General features: G+C 43.0%; 1 protein-coding gene across 2 annotated transcripts in view; it reads right to left on the bottom strand.

Annotated features, from left to right (window-relative positions):
- The window catches only part of CACUL1 (CDK2 associated cullin domain 1), a 70,253-nt gene extending 50,046 nt beyond the window's left edge, over nucleotides 1-20,207 (bottom strand). Inside the window, exon 1 of one of the 2 annotated variants that reach the window (XM_070363769.1) lies at nucleotides 19,410-20,207. In XM_070363769.1, coding sequence (XP_070219870.1) covers nucleotides 19,410-19,767 — 358 coding nt within the window. In that variant the 5' untranslated portion in view covers nucleotides 19,768-20,207. The remainder of the gene's footprint in view (nucleotides 1-19,409) is intronic. The other variant, XM_005902787.3, reaches the window with a different exon arrangement.
- Nucleotides 20,208-21,029: the final 822 nt, after the last annotated feature.

Genomic DNA, 21,029 nt, shown 5'->3' with positions numbered 1-21,029 from the left:
CGGGCACACATCCTCAGCATCTCCCTTTACTCTGGGTGAATGCTGCGCCGACTCCCAAGCCCCCACTGGGAACACACTCCAGTTGCCACGGTGCTGACTTCTTTACTGGCTTCCTTACCATCTCGGTCTCTCATCTCCACACTCTGACAGGTGCTTCCTAGAATCACCCCCTTGGGCATAAAACTACCCGTTCTTCAAACAAAACAAACAAACAAAACCCATCAAAAACAGAAAAGTAGTACCATATTGGCAATATGCCCCATAAACATAAATACAGTTGTTAAATTCTAGTGAGGTCCTACTGCCTTGAAAGATTGCGTGAAGCTTGCTTTCCCAGCGATAAAAGGGAATCAGCAGATATTGCAAAGGATTACACGCTATCTCCAAAATACCACCTCCCCTTATGCCAAGTCCCTTCGCTGTCTAACAACGTTGTTAATCGGCTATACCCCAATACAAAACAAAAAGTTTAAAGTTTGAAGGAAAAAACTGAAAATAACTGAAAACCAAAGAACTCACTCTGTGATTCTAGGTTACGGAACCTATCAGTGTGTGGGAGACTGCAGGACAGAGGAGCCTGGCATGCTGCAGTCCATGGGGTCACAAAGAGTTGAACACAACTTAGCGACCGAACAATACAACCTCAGTGTTCATCATCTAAACCACACCATACACCTGCTCCATGCCCAAAGCTGGGAGCTGAGAACGCTAACATGTTCAGATCAGAAAGAAAACTTCAAGTCCCAAAAGCCAAGAACGAACAGGCCAACCCACAGGCTCCTGGACAGCTCAGTTCAATGAACTCCATCTGGCACTGGAGCCGGCACTGGAGCTGCCTGCTTTCCAAGCACGGGTCCCACACTTCTACAAATCTCCAAGGCAAAGATCTGATGGAGGAAAAAGAACCTAAGATGTGAAGTCCCGCAGGTGTAAGGACAGGATGAAGTCCCAGTACAGAAGCAAAGATTTCTGATGCCTCTCGGATATCTTTCATGTGGCACTAAAAAAAAAAAAAAAAAAAAAAAGCTCTGCTTTTAAATATCTTTGAGAACAGACTTTCAAACCAAAATGAAAAAGGCACAAGTCACAGCAGAAAATTTTAACTACTATTTCCACATCTAAAAAGAAGTTATAGCTATTTCCACATATATTTTGCTTGAAAAACCACAGAAAACCAATTCACTTACTTGCTACCTATTATGGAGTGAATGTTCACATCCCCTCAAGACTCATGTGTTGAAATCCTAACCCCCAGGGTGATGGTATTAGGAGGTGGAGCCTTTGGGAGGTTTTCAGATCATGGGGGTGGATCCTCATGAATGAACTGAGTGACTCTAGAGAGCCCCCTCACCCTCTCCACAATATGAGGACCCAGGGAGAAGGTGGCCTTCTATGAACCAGGAAGCAGGCTCCCTCACCAGACTCCCAGTCTGCCAGGGCCTTGATCCTGGACTTCTCATCTCCAGAAATGGGATCGATAAATAAGCCACCCTGTCTACAACAGTCTGGCCCAGCAGCAGGAACACTAGCTAGCATGTGGTTTCTCAGGAGCCACCCAATCTTCACCACAGTAGAAAGGAAGGCAGAACACAGATCAGCATCTGCCAGCTACAGGGAGTCTGAAGGGTGAGCACCGGCTGGTGTTCATACCTTCAGCCAAAGATCAAGAAGGGTTTTCATATCACTCTGCGGTCAACACTTAAAACAACAATCCCGACAACTTTTAAAATACTTAATTCCTTGCTAATCTCAACCCAATCTCTGATTTAAAACAAACCAAATAATATTAGCCATGTGTTTGGTTTATCTAACACTTGATACACACAGCCTCAAACACTGTGTGTGCCTGAACCCACACAGCCTTGAATTCTAAAAATAGATCCTCTTGTTAGAGAAAGGTAAGCAATCCCTTTCAACTCTGCCCACAAAAAAGTTCAGACTAATCAAAAGAAATATAAAATACGGAACCTAAACAAAACCTAACTGAATTTTATCTAGGTTAGATTCCCCAGCTTGAAAAAAAATGCACTATTTTTCAAAGTGCCTAAAGAAGATACTCTAAACTCAAATGCCTGCAAGGCCCAGGCCAGTAACATAGATGAGTAACACAGACCTGGCACAAGAATAAAAGACCTGTGAGCATTTCAATGAAGTGGAGAACGCACATGCCCTCTAAGAGACATTCATGTTCAAACAATTTAAAAACCCTACAGCCTCAAAACATCATGCCACAAGGCTTAAACTTTGAACCTCATAAGATAACAAGCTCACATAGCCTACTGAGAAAGTACTACAACTGATCTTTACTAAAATAAAGTGAAATACAATCTGAAACACATGGAATAGCTGGAATCGGAGGTTCAGAAAGTACTGTCAGTCAGTTTGCCAATAAACGAGAAACTACTGGGGATATGTAATTCATACCAGGCAAGAATAATTATGTTCAACTTTCATACTTTGTTATCCAAATAACTTGACATATTATGTGTTAAATATCAATCTTCCTCAAACCAGACACAAGCCCTTTGGAGAAGGAATTCATTCAATGCTAGATTCCCAAGTCCAAACTAGCACACGATAGGTATTCAATAATGCATGTGAAGTAAATTAATTTAATGGAAGACAAAATAAATGTTTAATATAAAAACAATTCAAGGCATACTACTTATCAGTAGCTTTGGAATTAAAGTGCATTTGGTTTCACAGACTAAAGCAAACCCTACCAGATATTCCTTTTGAGTATTTTTTTTTCTTGTTATTTGTTTGTAAGGGGAGGATATACTCAGAAATTATAGCAGGCATTATTAATTCATTCTAGATCTACTGCAAAGACTGGTCACTCCCTTCGATCAGTGGCTCCGAAAATGTGATACTAGAAGCAGCATCACCACCACCTGGAAACTTGTTCATTTGATGTAAATGCAAAACACGGCCAGGGCCCAACCCAGACCTGTGGGGTCAGAAAAGGAGGGAGGGTGTAACACATGATGCAGAAATCCCTTTGAGCCCTTCAGATGATTCTTCTGCCTGCCTCTTAGAGAAGCACTGCCCACTGCTCCTACTACGCTCAGAACAGCCGGGGGTCACAGGCGCTCCTGTTCTCAACTTGCTAGCATGTGGTTGTTGGGTCTGAACAACTTCAACCGCAGAACAAATAAAGGTGCACGTGTAACAAAGAAAACAATTTAAAGGGCAGCTAGTCAAAAGAGCCTTCAAGTTCTAGTCTTCCATTCCCTTCTCCCCACCAAAAAAGCCACCTTCATTAAGAATTGGCTCCTAAAGGAGAATATAGTATTGGCAATTATGAAATAAATGATTAAGCCAAATTAAACAGGCTAAATTATGTCTCAAGCATAATGACTTTTTAGATTAATTACAACTAATTACAATGAGATAATCTGACAAGTCAACTAGGAGAAAAAAGATCTGGCTAGGGTACATGATTTAAGAGAAAAAGTATGATTTCTTGTGGTCACAGTGTGCCCATCTATCAATAACCATCTTGTAAATCTGTGTGGTCTAAAACTTCACCCCCTGGTAGAATATTCTTCTCCCTCCAACATAAGGGGAAGTCTGAAATCTTTCAAGCAATGGAGCGAGAGAACAAATCCTGTAGAATGGGGAGAAGCCTTTGGAAAAAAAAAAGAACAGTCACAGTGGAAGAGAATTAGAATCAGAATAAGATTGTGCAGTTTAGCAAATAAATGGAGTTTTCCTCTTTCTTTAAAAAAAAAAAAAAATCCCTGTTACTTATTTCTCTCAATAGGAAAATAATTTGATCCAAGCAAAGAAAACAGTAGTTTAGCTGCTCCCAAGAGAACTGCCCAGTTGCGGGAAAAAACAGTAAAAGAAGTTACCAAATCCTTTAAATATATTTTTCCATATTAGAAGGAAAAAAACAAAACCTGTACCAGCTACTCAGGTATATTTTGATTCACCATTAAAAGATGATAGCTAATGTTAAATGTTAATAAAGGAATTGTTTCTAAAGTAAGCTAAAACTTTTTAAGAGCTACATGCTCTATGGGGAGTTTATAAGTTTTAAGTTCTAAGTTCCATGTGTCTGGGAAGTTTCTAAGTTTTAGGGCATATGGTTTATATAACTTAATTTAAACACTATGAACAATATAAAATATCTATTGTGATCATTAAGAAGTCATTCTTTGTAATGTTGTTATATCCATGTAAACACTGAGTTACATTTATGTAAACAAATAACTAGATTAACATTTTGGTCCAGAAAAGAATTATAAGATAAAGACACTGGAGCCTTGGAGAAAAGCTATGACAAACTTAGAGCATTAAAAAGTAGAAACCATGCATATTAAAAAGTAGAGACATGCGTATTAGAAAGTAGAGACATCACTTTGCCCACAAAGGTCCGTCTAGTCAAAGCTATGGTTTTTCCAGTAGTCATGTATGGATGTGAGAGTTGGACCATAAAGAAGGTTGAGCACCGAAGAACTGATGCTTTCAAACTGTGGTGCTGGAAAATACTCTTCAGAGTCCTATGGACAGCAAGGAGATCCAACCAGTCCATTCTAAAGGAAATCAACCATGAATATTCACTGATGGACTGATGCTGAAGCAGAATACTCTGGTCACATGATGAGAACAGCCAACTCTTTGGAAAAGACCCTGATGCTGGGAAGACTGAGGGCAGGAGAAGTGATGATAGAGGATGACATGGTTGGATGGCATTACCCACTCAATGGACATGAGTTTGAGCAAACTCCTGGAGTTAGTGAAGAACAGGGAAGCCAGGTGTGCTGCAGTCCATGGAGTCACAAAGAGTCAGACATGGCTGAGTGACTGAACACCAACCATATGGAACTATAGAACCTGCTTTGCCTCGCTTCAAGTGACATGTTTCTTTTCCCAAACACCATAAAACTTACACAGAAATACATTCCACTATTACTTAATTTGAGAAAATGTAATAGAAGGGTTGGGGCTTCCCTGGTAGCTCAGCTGGTAAAGAATCCGCCTGCAATGCAGGAGACTGTGGTTCAATACCTGGGTCGTGAAGTTCCCCTGGAGAAGGGATAGGCTACCCACTCCAGTATTCTTGGGCTTCCCTGGTGGCTCAGACAGTAAAGAATCTCCCTGCAATGCAGGAGACATGGGTTTGATCCCTGGGTTGGGACGATCCCCTGGAGGAGGGCATGGCAACCCACTCCAGTATTCTTGCCTGGAGAATCCCATGGACAGAGGAACCTGGAGGGCTACAGTCCATGGGATCGCAGGGAGTCGGACATGACTGAGAACTGAGCACACAGCAAAATAGAACAGCAGAAAATTCCTTCATCATTACTATGTTACAAACAGAAAATAGGCGCTGAGGCCTACCAGCAAGATTGAAACTGACATTACTTTAGAATAATTCCTGCGCATTATTCCACAATATCACACTTGAGCCTGTAAAAGAGTTTCCACAATGAACATGTTATTTATGAAAGCACATATACGAAAACGGTCAAGTGCTATCAATATATCCTTTATGGCTCCAACTCCAACTAATCCCAAATCTCCCCATGCTCAAATAGAAAGCATCTGCTCAATTGAGGTTCCACAGGTGTGAACCATGCCAACTTAACTGTAGGTCTGCCACAGTTTTAAAATTCCGTTACTTCTTGCAAGATTTAAAGTCAACTCTCCATGGCACTGACACCAGGAAAGTAATTACAGTAAGAGCAGAAGGCAGGACGCGCTGAGGCGCAAACACCAACAGGTGAGCTAATCTTGCCCTGCAGAACCCTGAGAAGTTCACAGGAGGACACTGAGCAAGGTTAGAGACAGAGAATTAGTGGGAAGGGTGAAGGCTGGTTACAAATCTGTAGACTAAACAATGAGAAAGAGAAGGGTTATTCTGCACAGAGACTGAAAGATAAGAGCTTGGGACTCCAGGACGAGATACACGGTAGGTGGGTGCGTAGGTGGGAAGCTCAGGGCTGGTGAGTTGAACTGAAGTCAAAAGTCAAAACAAGAAATGCTCAAACATCCAACCCTGCCCCTTTTCTTTAATTCTAGACCGCCACTGGCAAGGAGTAATGTTTTTACTTCCTATTTGGCAGATCACCCAAGAAAACAGCAGTTCTGCATCCAATTAGCCTACAGCGAAGACCAACACTTACAGAGGCAAAGTCCCTCGCAAACAAAGAGCTACCAATTACCTTTTCACTTTTAAATATGAATAGCTGGCAAAGGATCACCAAAATTTGCAAGGTTTCAAACACGAGACTGGAGAAGGAAATGGCAACCCACTCCAGTACTCTTGCCTTGAAAATCCCATGGACGGAGGAGCTTGGGGCAGGCTACCATCCATGGGGTCGCAGAGTCGGGCACAACTGAGAGACTTCACTTCACTTCAGACACGAGAGACCAAAAAAACAAAAATTGCAAAAACATAAAAGCAAAGATAATTAAGAGAATAAAATAAAACTTAAAAAAAAAACTTTATAATTACTATGCTCAGAGAAGACAAAATTTTTAAATGGTGATGAAAAGGAAGCAATCCAAACACTCTCAAGATTAAAAATACAGCCACTGTTAAAAATCCAACAGAAAGCATCAAGAAATTCTCCCTGAGTTTAGAGAAATAGAGGAATAGTTTAAGAGAAATAGAATATACTGAAAAATAGTTAACAGACTTAGAAGATCAAGGCAGGAAATTCAACATTTGACTACAAATAATTCCAGAGAACAGAGAACAGTAAAGGGAGAAAAACACTGACTCACTAACCTAAAAAAGCATCCCGATAACTTTCTCAAGGGAGAAAAGCCACATGCAAAATAACAAGAATAAAAATTGTACCTAAATTCTCCACTGTAACAGTGCAAACTTATAAGTAAAGGAAGCAACAGTTTAAAAATGATTTACGTAAGAATTCTCAACCCAAAGTGTTAATTGAATATGAAGGAGCATTTTTATATATTCAACACCTGAAACTATTAGCCATACACATTTTTCTCACAAGTTTGCTAGAAAATATGTTTTATACACACACACACACACACACAGGAATATACCGGTAAAAAGGAAGACATGAAGTGGGGTGGCCAAGACAGCAGAGTAGAAAAATCCTGAATTCATCCCTTCTGCCATGGAAACACCAAAATTACAGCTCCTTACAGAGAAGCTATCTAGGAGAACGGCCCAAAAACTAGCAGAAAAGCTACTCCACAGCTACATACCTAAAGAAGGAATCACAACGACCCAAGTAAGAGGAGACACGGTACACTCAGGACTCACAATTCCAGGTCAGGGATTCACAAATGCGAGGAATATCACAATCACAGACGTTCTCTCCAAGGAGTGAGGCTCCTGAGCCCACCTCAGGCTCTCCTACCCAGGGCTCCTGCACCAGGAAGACGAGCCCCAGAACCTCTGGCTTTGAAAAGCAGCAGGGCTTGTGTCCAGGAGAGCCTACCCACTTGCTGATCCTGGAGAGCCCCCTGGAGAGGCAGGAGGCAAACCGGACTCCCCCTGGGGGTGGAGATGCTGGCAGCAGCCATTTGAGGGCGCCCCTTCTACCAAGGTAACACAGCCCTGGCAAGTGACACTTTGGAATTCTCCCCTAGCTTATCATTGCTTGAGGCTTACCCGCCCACCAGCAGGCAAGCCCCAGGCCCAAGGCCAGGCAGAGAAGCCTACTTCACCCTCCAGCAGGCTTCACAGCCAGGCTGGGGGCCAGTGCTACCCACCAGCGCACCAACCACAGAAGCCCCACCATAAGAGAAGGGCGCAGGCAACCTACAGGGGCGCCCCAGAACATGTGACTCGGCGACCAGCAAGTGTGTGCTGCTGGGACCCACAGGATGTCTCCCACATGAGGCCATCGCTCCAAGACAGGGAAATGCAACCAACCCACCTAACACGGTGAACTGGACAAATGAGCAGAGGAACATGCGCCAAAGACACAAGACAAAACCTCAGAAAAAGAACTAGATGAAGTGGAGGTACACAGTCTACCCAACAGAGTTCAGGGTAATGATCATAAGGATGCTTCCTAACTCAGAAGAATGGATAAACATGGTAAGATTTTAAATTCCAAACTGGGAAAGGAGGATTTCAAGGCTGTATACTGTCACCCTGCTTATTTAACTTCTATGCAGGCAGAGTACATCATGAGAAACGCTGGGCTGGAGGAAGCACAAGCTGGAATCAAGACTGCCAGGAAAGAAAGTGAAAGTGAAGTCGCTCAGTGGTGTCCGACTCTTTACGACCCTGTGGACTGTAGCCTACCATGCTCCTCCGTCCATGGGATTTTCCGGGCGAGAGTACTGGAATGGGTTGCCATTTCCTTCTCCAGAGGATCTTCCCAACCCAGGGATCGAACCTGGGTCTCCTGCATTGTAGGCAGACACTTCCCCATCTGGGCCACCAGATTGCTGGGAGAAATATCAATAACCTCAGATATGCAGATGACACCACCCTTATGGCAGACAGTGAAGAGGAACTAAAGAGCCTCTTGATGAAAGTGAAAGAGGAGAGTGAAATAGTTGGCTTAAATAAAACTCAACGTTCAAAAAACAAATATCATGGCATCTGGTCCCATCACTTCATGGCAAATAGATGGGGAAACAATGGAAACAATGAGAGGCTTTATTTTCTTAGGCTCCAAAATCACTGCAGACGGTGACTGTGCCAAGAATTTAAAAGATGCTTACTCCTTGGAAGAAAAGCTATGACCACCTAGACAGCATATTAAAAAGCAGAAACATTACTTTGCCAACAAAGGTCCATCTAATCAAAGCTATGATTTTTCCAGTAGTCATATATGGATGTGAGAGTTGGACCATAAAGAAAGCTGAAGGCAAAAGAACTGTGGTGTTGAAGAAGACTCTTGAGAGTCCCTTGGACTGCAAGGAGATCCAACCAGTCCATCCTAAAGGAAATCAGTCCTGAATATTCACTGGAAGGACTGATGCTGAACCTGAAGCTCCAATACTTGGGCCACCGGATGCAAAGAACTGACTCATTTGAAAAGACCCTGATGCTGGGAAAGACTGAAGGCAGGAGGAAAAAGGGATGACAGAGGATGAGATGGTTGGATGGCATCACCAACTCATGGACATGAGTTTGAGCAAGCTCCGGGAGTTGGTGATGGACAGGGAAACCTGGCGTGCTGCAGTCCATGGGGTCACGAGGAGTCAGACACAACTGAGCGACTGATCCGAAGGTTTTAAAATAGTTAGAAAATACTGAGAATCAAACAGACCCTAAGAATACAGTAACTGAAATTAAAAATGCACTAGAGGCAATCGACAGTAGATTAGGTAAAACAGAGTAACGGATTGGTAATCCGGGAAGATGACAATAGAAACCACCCAAACTGAACAGAAATTAAACTTTTGTTTCAGTACTTCCAATATTCTAAAGCACAAGAAATGAGAACGCTCAGCTAACCCACTGCCAACGGATCTCTCCACCCAAATGTCCCACAGATAACTTAAAAGAGACACATACACATACACCCCTACCCATACTCCTTCCTTATCCATATCCTCCCTTCTTCACCCCCAAATTTTATAGACTATAGTCCCCAAATGCTTTCAAACTACCGCACAACTGCACTCATCTCACACGCTAGGAAAGTAATGCTCAAAATTCTCCAAGCCAGGCTTCAGCAATATGTGAACCATGAACTTCCTGATGTTCAAGCTAGTTTTAGAAAAGGCAGAGGAACCAGAGATCAAATCGCCAACATCCGCTGGATCATGGAAAAAGCAAGAGAGTTCCAGAAAAACATCTATTTCTGCTTTATTGACTATGCCAAAGCCTTTGACTGTGTGGATCACAATAAACTGTGGAAAATTCTGAAAGAGATGAGAATACCAGACCACCTGATCTGCCTCTTGAGAAATCTGTATGCAGGTCAGGAAGCAACAGTTAGAACTGGACATGGAACAACAGACTGGTTCCAAATAGGAAAAGGAGTACATTAAGGCTATATATTGTCACCCTGCTTATTTAACTTCTATGCAGAGTACATCATGAGAAACGCTGGACTGGAAGAAGCACAGGCTGGAATCAAGATTGCCAGGAGAAATATCAATAACCACAGATATGCAGATGACACCACCCTTATGGCAGAAAGTGAAAAGGAACTAAAAAGCCTCTTGATGAAAAGTGAAAGAGGAGAGTGAAAAAGTTGGCTTAAAGCTCAACATTCAGAAAACGAAGATCATGGCATCCGGTCCCACCACTTCATGGGAAATAGATGGGGAAACAGTGGAAACAGTGTCAGACTTTATTTTTCTGGGCTCCAAAATCACTACAGATGGTGACTGCAAGCCATGAAATTAAAAGACACTTAACTCCTTGGAAGGAAGGTTATGACCAACCTAAATAGCATATTGAAAAGCAGAGACATTACTTTGCCAACAAAGGTCTGTCTAGTCAAGGCTATGGTTTTTCCTATGGTCATGTAGGGATGTGAGAGTTAGACTGTGAAGAAGGCTGAGCGCCAAAGAATTGATGCTTTTGAACTGAGGTGTTGGAGAAGACTCTTGAGAGTCCCTTGGATTGTAAGGAGATCCGACCACTCCATTCTGAAGGAGATCAGCCCTGGGATTTCTTTGGAAGGAATGATGCTAAAGCTGAAACTCCAGTACTTTGGCCACCTCATTCGAAGAGTTGACTCATTGGAAAAGACTCTGATGCTGGGAGGGATTGGGGGCAGGAGGAGAAGGGGACGACAAAGGATGAGATGGCTGGATGGCATCACTGACTCGATGGACATGAGTCTGGGTGAACTCCGGGAGTTGGTGATGGACAGGGAGGCCTGGCGTGCTGCGATTCATGGGGTCACAAAGAGTCGGACATGACTGAGCAACTGATCTGATCTGATAGTCCCCAAATGCTTTCAAACTGTGGGGCTAGAGAAGACTCTTAAGAATCCCTTGGACAGCAAGGAGATCAAACCAGTCCACCGTAAAGAAAATCAACCCTGAATATTCACTGGAAGGACGGTTGCTTTAGCTCTAATACTTTGGCCACCTGATGTGAAGAGCCAACTCATTAAAAAGACCCTGATGCTGGGGAAGATTGAAGGCAAAAGGAGAAGGGGATGACAGAGGATGAGATGGTTAGACAGCATCACTGACTCAATGGACATGAATTTGAGCAAACTCAGGGAGATAATGAAGGACAGGGAAGCTTGGCATGCTGCAGTTCATAGAGTCGCAAAGAGTCGGACACAACTTTTGAGACTGAACAAGTCCCTAGATATTTCCAAAATCTGAAATCGCCTCTGTTCCAATCCTTAATTTGCTCAGGCTGTCACATCTCTTGTCATTACAAGCCCCTAACCAATCTCTGTTTCCATTTACTCTCTTTTCTAATCGAACATGCTAAGACAAATTTTACCAAGGTGACTCCCTGTGGCTCCTGTTCCCACAGAAGAGAATTCCACCCCTAACCTGGCATGCCCTTTGCATCTAGACCTTTCTATCTAGGTTTAACTTGTGCCACTCCCTCCTCACACCCTGCTGCTGCTGCTGCTGCTGCTAAGTCGCTTCAGTCATGTGCGACTCTGTGCAACCCCACAGACGGCAGCCCACCAGGCTCCCCCGTCCCTGGGATTCTCCAGGCAAGAACACTGGAGTGGGTTGCCAATTCCTTCTCCAATGCATGAAAGTGAAAAGTGAAAGTGAAGTCGCTCAGTCGTGTCTGACTCTTAGCGACCCCATGGATTGCAGCCTAACAGGCTCCTCCGTCCATGGGATTTTCCAAGCAAGAGTACTGGAGTGGGGTGCCATTGCCTTCCTACAATAATTTCAACTGAGTCTTCCACACAGGCTTCTGTCTCTGCAAAGGAAGTCTTTTCGAGCCCAACCCTGCCACCTCAGTCCTCCCAACAAAATGTTCATTTTCAAAGATTCTTTTTCCCTCTGTGCTACCATGGACATACATAACTTTACTACAGCATTTAATTATAACATATCACAATCATCTGTCCATCAACCTCCATGCTAAATTCTGTCTCATTCATCAAGAGAGGCTAAAATATTACCTTGGCATACAGAAGACAAAAAATATCTGTTAGATAAAATGCCATCCTAGTCAGCACACCTGCAACTACAAATTACTTCTCCTCTATCTGTGGAGGTTAACAGCCAAATAACTACAAACGATGAAAAAAATACGAAAGGCCAGTTTGCTCTGCCAAGACATATTACCAAAGAATACCCAAAATAACTTTTTATATAGCTTTTAAGTTTACAATGTGATTATATCAATATATGGTCTGCAGCTTACAGAGTTACTGTTTTTAAAGAGGAACTAAACAATACTCATTTTCTTGAAGGATTTGGGACTGAGCCTTACATAAATATTAATGGATTTCTCTTACAGTTTCATCAATGTCACTTGTGCAATTTACACCAAAAAATAGCAAGACAAGGGACCTCCCTGGTGGCCCAGTGGTTAAGAATCCATCTGCCAATGCAGGAGACATGGGTTCAATCCCTGGTACGGGAGGATCGCACATGCCTGGGAGAAACTAAGCCTACAGGCCACAACTACTGAGCCTGTGCTCGCGAATTCACAAGCCACAACTCCTGAGCCCACGGGCAGCAACTATTGAAACTCTCATGCCTAGAGCCCGTGCTCCACAGCAGGAGAAGTCGCCACAGTGAGAAACCCACACCCCGCAATGAAGAGTAGCCCGGGTCACCTCAACTAGAGAATGCCCACACGCAGCAATGGGAACCCTGCGCGTCTACAAATAAATAAATAAAGGCAAGACAAGATCCCCAATGAGATCCTGAAATTTGGACAATCGGTTGATATCACAGTGATGTTTGCTGCTCTGGAGAAGGAAATGGCAACCCACTCCAGTATTCTTGCCTGCAGAATCCCATGGACAGAGGAGCCTGGCAAGCTATAGTCCATGGGGGTCGCAAGAGTCAGACACGACTGAACAACTAAACCACCACCAACTGCACTAAGACAGACAGTGAGAAGACACCAAACCACCACAACCGATGCCACAAACAGTGCATACTGTAGGGCCTGAATACATTAGCTGATCCACTTGGAAAAGAATCAACCTGGAAACTGGCAGATAGGACTTGATCAGATAAAGAGCAACTTTACTCAGGATTTACTAAAATCGGTTAACACTTTCACTAAATTCAGAAGTCAATTTTAACAGACTTCTGAATCACTAATTTTAAAAAATGATCTCATTAAGTTCAATTAAAAATACTGTGAAGATTTCATCTATCTGGAGAAGCTTCTGGTGTACTGTGCTCATAGTTCTCCTGAGATCATGACACAAGATCATCAGTCAATGCAAAATCCCTCCCAGCCACCTCCTTCCATCTACCCCTTCACTGCCTTTTATCCTCACACTCAGTTCCACCTGCCCGCAGCCCCAAACCATTCAGACAGGGAACCATTCTAGCCTATTTAGTACATTTGGAATATAAACAGATGTGACATATGCTACATCTGAGCAGAGGCTTTCAAAGCCATTGGGTACTGCCGTCCACTCTCTTCCCTTTGCCTCGGCCAAGAGTGACAAGACCCAGAAGAGAGGTGTGCCTCAGAATGAGATGACGTGTGAAGAGTGACAGCCAGCTGTCAGCCAGGAACATAACATGACCAAGAAATAAATCTTTACTGTTCCACAAGCTTCTAAAATTCGGGGGTTAGTGTTATAGAAAGCTGACTAACGTGCAATGAAAAACTGAAGTAAATAATTTCACTTCCCAAATTACATTCCATCAGTCAGACACATCTGAATGAGATTTGGAAGGGGAAAGTGAGGCAAAGGACAGATTATTGTGGCTGGTGGCTCTGGCAAACAAGGTTAGAGATGTCAGAGTTTGTGGCAGCCAAACTCTGAGTTTCAGCATCTGGTCACCAACTTCAAGGACGAGGGAGGCAACTGTGATGATTCAAGAACGCCGGTGGTGGCAGCAACAGCAGCCTGCCCTGGGGAGTGCGGCCAGTGGAGAGCCTCACTGACTGCATGTCTCCAACCTATCCGACAATTTGCAAAGGACCTGGTTTTTGCTATTAAATCTCCTGTTGCTTTAGATACCTACTGTTTTCTTGGACTGAACTGTGGTTGATGAAGTATTTGGTACCAGAGGAGTTACAGGACACAGACTCAAGTTAGGAAGCTGACTTTGGTTTGCCAATCTAATTGGATTTAAAGGCAATGATGGGCATTGCCACCATTAGATAACATAACGCTAACACTAGATGACATGGAGCGGCAAAGAAAAACCTATCACCTGCAGCTACCTGGGATAAAGGTCTTCTTGAAGAAAACACATGGCAGGCTGCTGCGGCTGTCAGGATGGAAACAAGAAAGACGAGAACTGGAGTCGGCTGACTCTGATGACAGGTGAATGCTTTAAAAAAATATTTAGCTTAGTAAACCGAGGGCCAAAGAACATCCACGATTGCAAAAAAAAAAATGCCCTTTAATGCTTAAAGGCACAGGATTGATAGAGCTAAAAATGAGAAACAGAATGATTCTGCAAATTACAGAATTACCAAATAAAAATTCAAATTCTAGACAGATCTCTTAAGTAAAAGTTAGGACACTGATTGTGAAATGGTAGGACTCTGAGACCTGAAATGGGGTCAGTTTGGTGTTTTATCAACCTGAGAATTCTGACCTCAAAGCACTCACAGAGAGGAGGACCCCTTCTCCCCAACATGAGGCTGATCTTCACTTGGCAGAAGCCCCTTCCACAATACTACCTGGAAATACACCTCCAACTAAATTACATTTCCCCAGGGGAACAAGCACCAAATCCAAACAAACAGGAGCCAGTTTTTTTTTCACTCCAAAAAAACTAGACGCACAGTAGTTAAAACGTAACTCATCTTATTGTGCTTTGTTTTACTGCACTTTGCAGATACTGGACGTCTTACAAGCTCAAGTTTTGTGGCAACTCTAAAAGTCAGCCAAGTCTACTGGTGCCGTTTTTCCAACAGTATTTGCTCACTTTGCGTCTCTGTCGCATTGTGGTAATTCTCAAAATATTGCAAACTCTCTACCAGCAAAAAGATTATGACTTGTTAAAGGCTCAGATGATATTTAACATTTTTTTAGCAATAAAGTATTTTTAATTGTTATGTTTGTTGTTTCTTAGACATAATGCTATTGCACACTTAACAGACTATACTATACTGTAAATATAACTTTTATAGGCAATGGGGAAACTAAAATATTCACGTGGTTCACTTTATTGCAATGGTTTGGTACATAACCCATAATACCTCTACATAGGCCTACGTAGACTTTCGGAAGACTTTTTAAGAATTCTAAAGACTGAAATATAACTTTAGATGAGACTTAAGTTATCAAAAGGAATACACTAACTGAAGATTCATTGTAATATCTCAAGAAACTAGACATAATTATAACAATTCGCTCAGTTAACTGACTGAAACCTGGATCCAATGACAGCCTATGTTAAAAACAGTTGGAACTCCTGCTGATCAAGAGCAGACTTGAACTAACAACAAATTAAACAGCAAAGACAACACAGCAATAGAAACTATCTGAAGTGAAGCACAAAGTGGGGTGAAAAAGCTGAAAAAGATAATGAACAGAAACTCAGTGATTTAGCGTACCTAACATGTGCGACTGAGGGGCACTGCGCAGTCATTCTGAACGATAATGTTCCAAACTGGACAAATTCCAGAACCCTAAGCTCAAAGAACACTAAAAAGAATAAACCTAAAGAAAACTCTACCCCCAAGGAACACACAATCAAACTCAATTTGATATAGTGAAAGATAAAATGAAAATCTTAAAGAGAGCCAGAAAAAAAAAAAGGACACATTACATAGAGAGGGAAGTAGAATATTCACAGATTTATTATGAGAAATAATAGAGGATGAAAGACAAAGGAAAGACATATTTAAAGTACTGAAAGGAAAAACAAGGCAATACAAGACCATCAATCTAGAATTGTATCTCCAGCAAAAATATCCTTAGAAAATGAAGGTAAAAAAATACTTCCGTGAACAAGCAAAAGGTGAATAAATTCCAAGGTAGAGCCCTTGGCAATATTAGGCACTGCAAATATCTTCTCTAATTCTTTCATCTCTCTGTCACTGAAAGAAAAATCTTTCATTTTTTTCTACAAAGTTATCATTTTTTCACCTCTGTTTAAGTCTTAGCAGCTTTAAGATGCCCTTCCCTGTCCCGAGGGAAAGAGTGTCTTCAACATTGTCTTCCATTAATTTTCTAACTTTTCCTTTCACACTTAAATCTCTAATTATCTATAATTCGTCCCATCTGTGGTGTTATATTGTTTTTTTTCCCATACAGTTGAGTCACTCTTCTGAGCTACATGACTTTCTCCGATGATTTATGATAACACCCTTAAGTTCCTAAACATTTATAGGTTAACTTTCTGCTCTCTAATTTGTCCCCCTCAGTCTATGTTCTCACATTCCTACTAGTTTTTATTACTATAGTTTTGAAACAGAATCTTAACTTCTGATAAGTCAAGCCCCGACCAAAGCAAATCTTCAAGACTGATTTAGCTATTCAGACTTTATCCTACCTGTCATATAAATTTTAGATCTAGGTTATGGAGTTTGTCAGAAAAAACGACTGGAATTTTGCCGGCAGTTTAATCAAACTTACAGATTAAAATGGGAATCTGCCTGACAATGAAGGAGATGTAAGAGATGTGGATTTGATCCCTGAGTGGGGAATAATATCCTCTAGAGTAGGAAATGGCAACCCACTCCAGTATTCTTGCCTGGGAAATTCCATGGACAGAGGAGCCCAGTGGGCTACATTACAGTCCATGGGGTTGCAAATAGTTAAACTCGACTGTGCAACTGAGAACACATTTCTGGCTCCTTAGTCAAGTTCTCTCCTTAAAGATCTTATGTGTTCTTAGGTTCATTCCTAGAGACTAGTTTGTTCCCATTATTGTATACAATATTTATCTTTGATTACCTTACTGATTGCTTATTGCTAGTGTACTAAATACTACTAATTTCTGTAGGTTGATTTTAAAAGCAGTAAGCCTGCTAAACTCTTACTAGTTTCAACAGTTTCTCTCTTGATTCTAATGGTTATTCTAGATAAGTAATATTATCTGCAAATAATGAGTTTTCTTGCTTTCCTTCTTGTTCTTAGACTTTTTATTTTTCCTTCTGTAGTGTCAGTCAAGACCTCCTTATGTTAAATACCAACAGTGATACAACGGCATCCTCATCTTGTTACTGATCTTAAAGTAAGGGTATCTAAAATTTCTTTATTATTATTTGCTGTAGGTTTTTGGTAACGACCATTATCTAGTTATCTTGTATTCAAAGCTTGTTAAGATTTTTTATCATATATCGGTGCTGGATCTTATCAAATGATTTTATAGTATAGAAATAATTGATGACTTTTCTCCTTCAGTCTATTAATGAGACAAATTACATTAACAGCTAAACAGATGTTGAACCATATTTACATTCTTAAAACAAACTCTATGGATCAAGATTCTTTCAACACATTGTTGGATTTGATGAGCCAGTATTCTATGCAGGATTTTTTGTTTATACTTTCTCATATTGTATATGTATTCTCATATGTATAACTTTCTCACATTGACCTCAACTAGTTTTGAAATCAAGACTTTACTAACTTTATAAAGTGAGCTTGGCATCTTTTTTTTTTCCCCCCTATTCCAGAAAAACCTTTAAAAAGAAATTTTCATTTAAAAATTCATTGCAACTCGGTAAGATTATCTTCATACAGGGTTTTCCTGAAAGGGGAGGTTTTGCCATTGTTTATTAAATATTTATTAGTCAGCTCAAGCTATCTATTTCTTCTGATACCAACCTTCATAGCTTATAGTTTTCTAAGAATTTATACATTTCCTCCAGGCTTTCAAATTTATAAATTATAAATTAAAAATTATTTTTTAAACATCTCACGTTTGTAGCCGTTTCCCATTTATCACTTATTTTATCAGCATCTTTTTAAAATCAGAGGTCTGTTTAGCTTATTTACCTTCAAAACATCTTTCAGTTTGGCCAATCTTTCTTTCCTTCCTAATTTCACTGATTTCTGCTCTTAACTGTAGGCTGTTTTGTTTTTTTTTTTTTGGAACTCTTGAAATGAACTTGGTAAAAGCACTGAGGCAAGCTTCCTTCAACATTTAGATAAGTCACCCTGCCACTCTGTCTCAGATCTGGTTTCACTACATAGACTTCAACACAGAAACTATACACTATAAACAGTTTTCTCTCCTATTCACAATAAAAATAAAACTAGACAAATCTTATCAACCCTAACTACATATGAATGTCTCTATGTTGAAGGCAAATAAATAAGGTAATGTGCTTGTTCCCCCAAAATATGTAAGGCTACCACTAGGTACCTGAACCAAGGCACTTTCTCTGCACAGCTACTTGGACAATTACTGGTACAGCTTGATAAAATTAGCAACTAGAAATAAAATCTCCAGTTGCTTTACCAGATGCCATTCAAAACTTGTAGTTATTAATAGGAGGGGAAAAAATCTGGCTGTGGCGATCGATTTCCACCACCACCAGCCCCCCAAAAAACTCGCTTAAAGCAGAAGCACTTTTTTTTTTCTAGCTGTGGAAGCATACATCCCTGGCTGGGGACAGTTTCAGGTACAGAAAAGATTTTGATTTTAAATCTTTCTCCCTGCAATTGAGCGTTAAGGGGGATCACTAACATAAAGTTCAACATTCAACACAACCTTGGACTTGGACACATACCGAATGGCTTATTCTTATGAGTGTAGGCTTTGAAAAATAATTTTATACAGTATTAGCTTCAAAACGGATGTCGTAGCTCCCACTGTACTGGTGTTAACTCAAGAAGCAACTCATACATTTTCCCTATGAGGATGCAGAAGGCGTGCACTGGAGACGGGAAAGAACGAAGCGCAGATACAGGTCAACTTTCTAATTCCTGACTTGCTTAAAGCAGGCTGGCTAAAAGCGCAGAAACACAGTGGCCAGATTTTTTTTCCCCTGGCTGCAAAAAAAAACAAAAAGACTGAAGGCCTCTCCCTAACGAAACCCGGGCAACCTTATACTTTTCCTTCACGTTTGAGGGTAAAACTTAAGGGGGAACGGAGAAGAAAAGAGCTTCCTAACGTTGAGAGCGAGCCAGTCGTGATATGGATCGCGTCTGCAGGAGAATTCGGGGCTGCGTGCGTTTAACCCCGGCTGCTCTTTTATAGGCCAGGTAATACAAGAAGCCAGGGCCGCTCCGGCGCCGGCCCACCGACACCAAACCGGGAAGGGAGGGAGGGAGGGACGCGAGGAGGTGGGGAAGAGGAGACCCGGGCCTGAAACAAAGGAAGAAGGGCTGGCCGAGAGGGACGGATTCGGCGTCCGCGTGGGGAGGAGGAAAAAGCCAAGGCTTCTGGTGAAAGGCTGGACTCACAGAACTTGGAGGTGGAGGTGTTGATGTTGATGGTGGAGCCGGGGGTGGGGGCGGGGGCCGCCTTGGCCACGGAGGCCGCGTCGCCGCTCTTCAACATCATGATCACCCCATTGGCCTCCGGCGGCGGCGGCGGTGGCCCCATCGGAAGCCCCTCCTTGGGGCCTTTCCTGTCCACGGAGACCGCAGGCATCGCCAGCAGCTGACCGCCGGGAGTCTCTCGGGCAGGGGCTGGGATAGAAGGCGGGGGTGGCGGGGGCTGCCGGAAGCCCTCCACGGCGGCCTCCCAGTTGTTGTGGTTCTGGTCGTCCATCATCGCCTCGTAGCTGCCCCCCTCCTCCTCTTCCATGCTTTCCTCCATCCTGTAGGCCCCCAGCACCCGCCCGCCTTCACAGGCACCTGCTGCCCGTATCAACCCCGGGCCGGGCCGAGCCGGGGTAGGGGGCGGGCACCGCAGCCTCCTCGAGCCTCACATCGCCGAGGGCCGGAGCGGGCGCGGAAGGGAGGGGCAGCGGCGCGCCTCGGGTCTCTCAGTCTCCGCCGGGACGCCTCTTTGCAGACAGGGCTGACGGCGGTGGGCGCTCCCGGGTTCCACTCTGGGGAGAGGCAGCCGTAAAGCGGGAGCGCCCCTCACGACATTTTACAGCAGCTTCCAACAGGCAGTTGGGGAAAGGGCGGGCAGCGGGGGAGGAGCGGCCAGGAGGGCACGTGGTGCGAGGAACCAAGCCTCCGGAAAGCGGAGCGAAAAGGGGCGGGAGCTGTGAGCCACCACCAGGCGGGAAAACAGAGGTTCGCCCCGCCTCGACTGGTCGCGCGCAGAGAGGCAGGCGCTGGGCGACCCAGTTCCCGGGTAGCCGGCTCCGGCCCCGCCCCGTGCCCGGACTCACGTGATAAGGGAGAGGAGTTGCGCGTGCGCTTTCTCAGGTTGGTTACCAGGACGACGGGCAGCTGAGTTTGTGACTGAAGATGTGTCCAGAGCCTGGCCTGGCGGTCGATGTGACCCGGGCTTCCCCTTTCGGCCGTGTTTTTCTTCCGCTCCCCCGATTTATCGGGTCTTCGGACCACAGAGGGCCTTGGATTTCCGACTTTTTCTTGATCACGTAACCTTGGTGGGCAGTAGAGGGTCCAGGTCGAACATTATAAATGGGTTGGGACCACCCAAGGGCGGCCCTTGGCCGAATCGCTGATGACCCTCAGCAGACCCGTCCCAAACCCTCAACCTGGTGAATAACAGGCGAAGCAGCAGTGACTAAAAATACTAAGTGTATTTGAGCTAATCAAGGATTTTTTAAGTTCCTAATTCCTCCATACACTGAGGCCAGAAACTTTAAACTTAAAAATGACACTTTGTGTATGCTGTTTCACAAATCTTAACTACAAATTTGAGATTATGAGAGTTTTGAGGGACAAAGAAGAAACATTATGTAACTCTGTTATAATTTCTTCGATTCCTCTGCATTTTCAGATTATAGTAATAGCAGTATATTGTGTGAGAATGTGGTTACAGTTGTTTATTGTGGCGCTCATTCTCGCTGCTGGTGAAAAGTTGTCTAGAAAAACCCTTAATTACTTTAAGCTAGCAAATAATCAATCTTTATTTCCACAGATATGTAATTAGTTTGA

Source organism: Bos mutus, chromosome 26 (assembly GCF_027580195.1).
Source record: "Bos mutus isolate GX-2022 chromosome 26, NWIPB_WYAK_1.1, whole genome shotgun sequence".
NCBI classification, from domain to species: domain Eukaryota; kingdom Metazoa; phylum Chordata; class Mammalia; order Artiodactyla; family Bovidae; genus Bos; species Bos mutus.
This window is presented reverse-complemented; position numbering and strand designations above follow the sequence as displayed.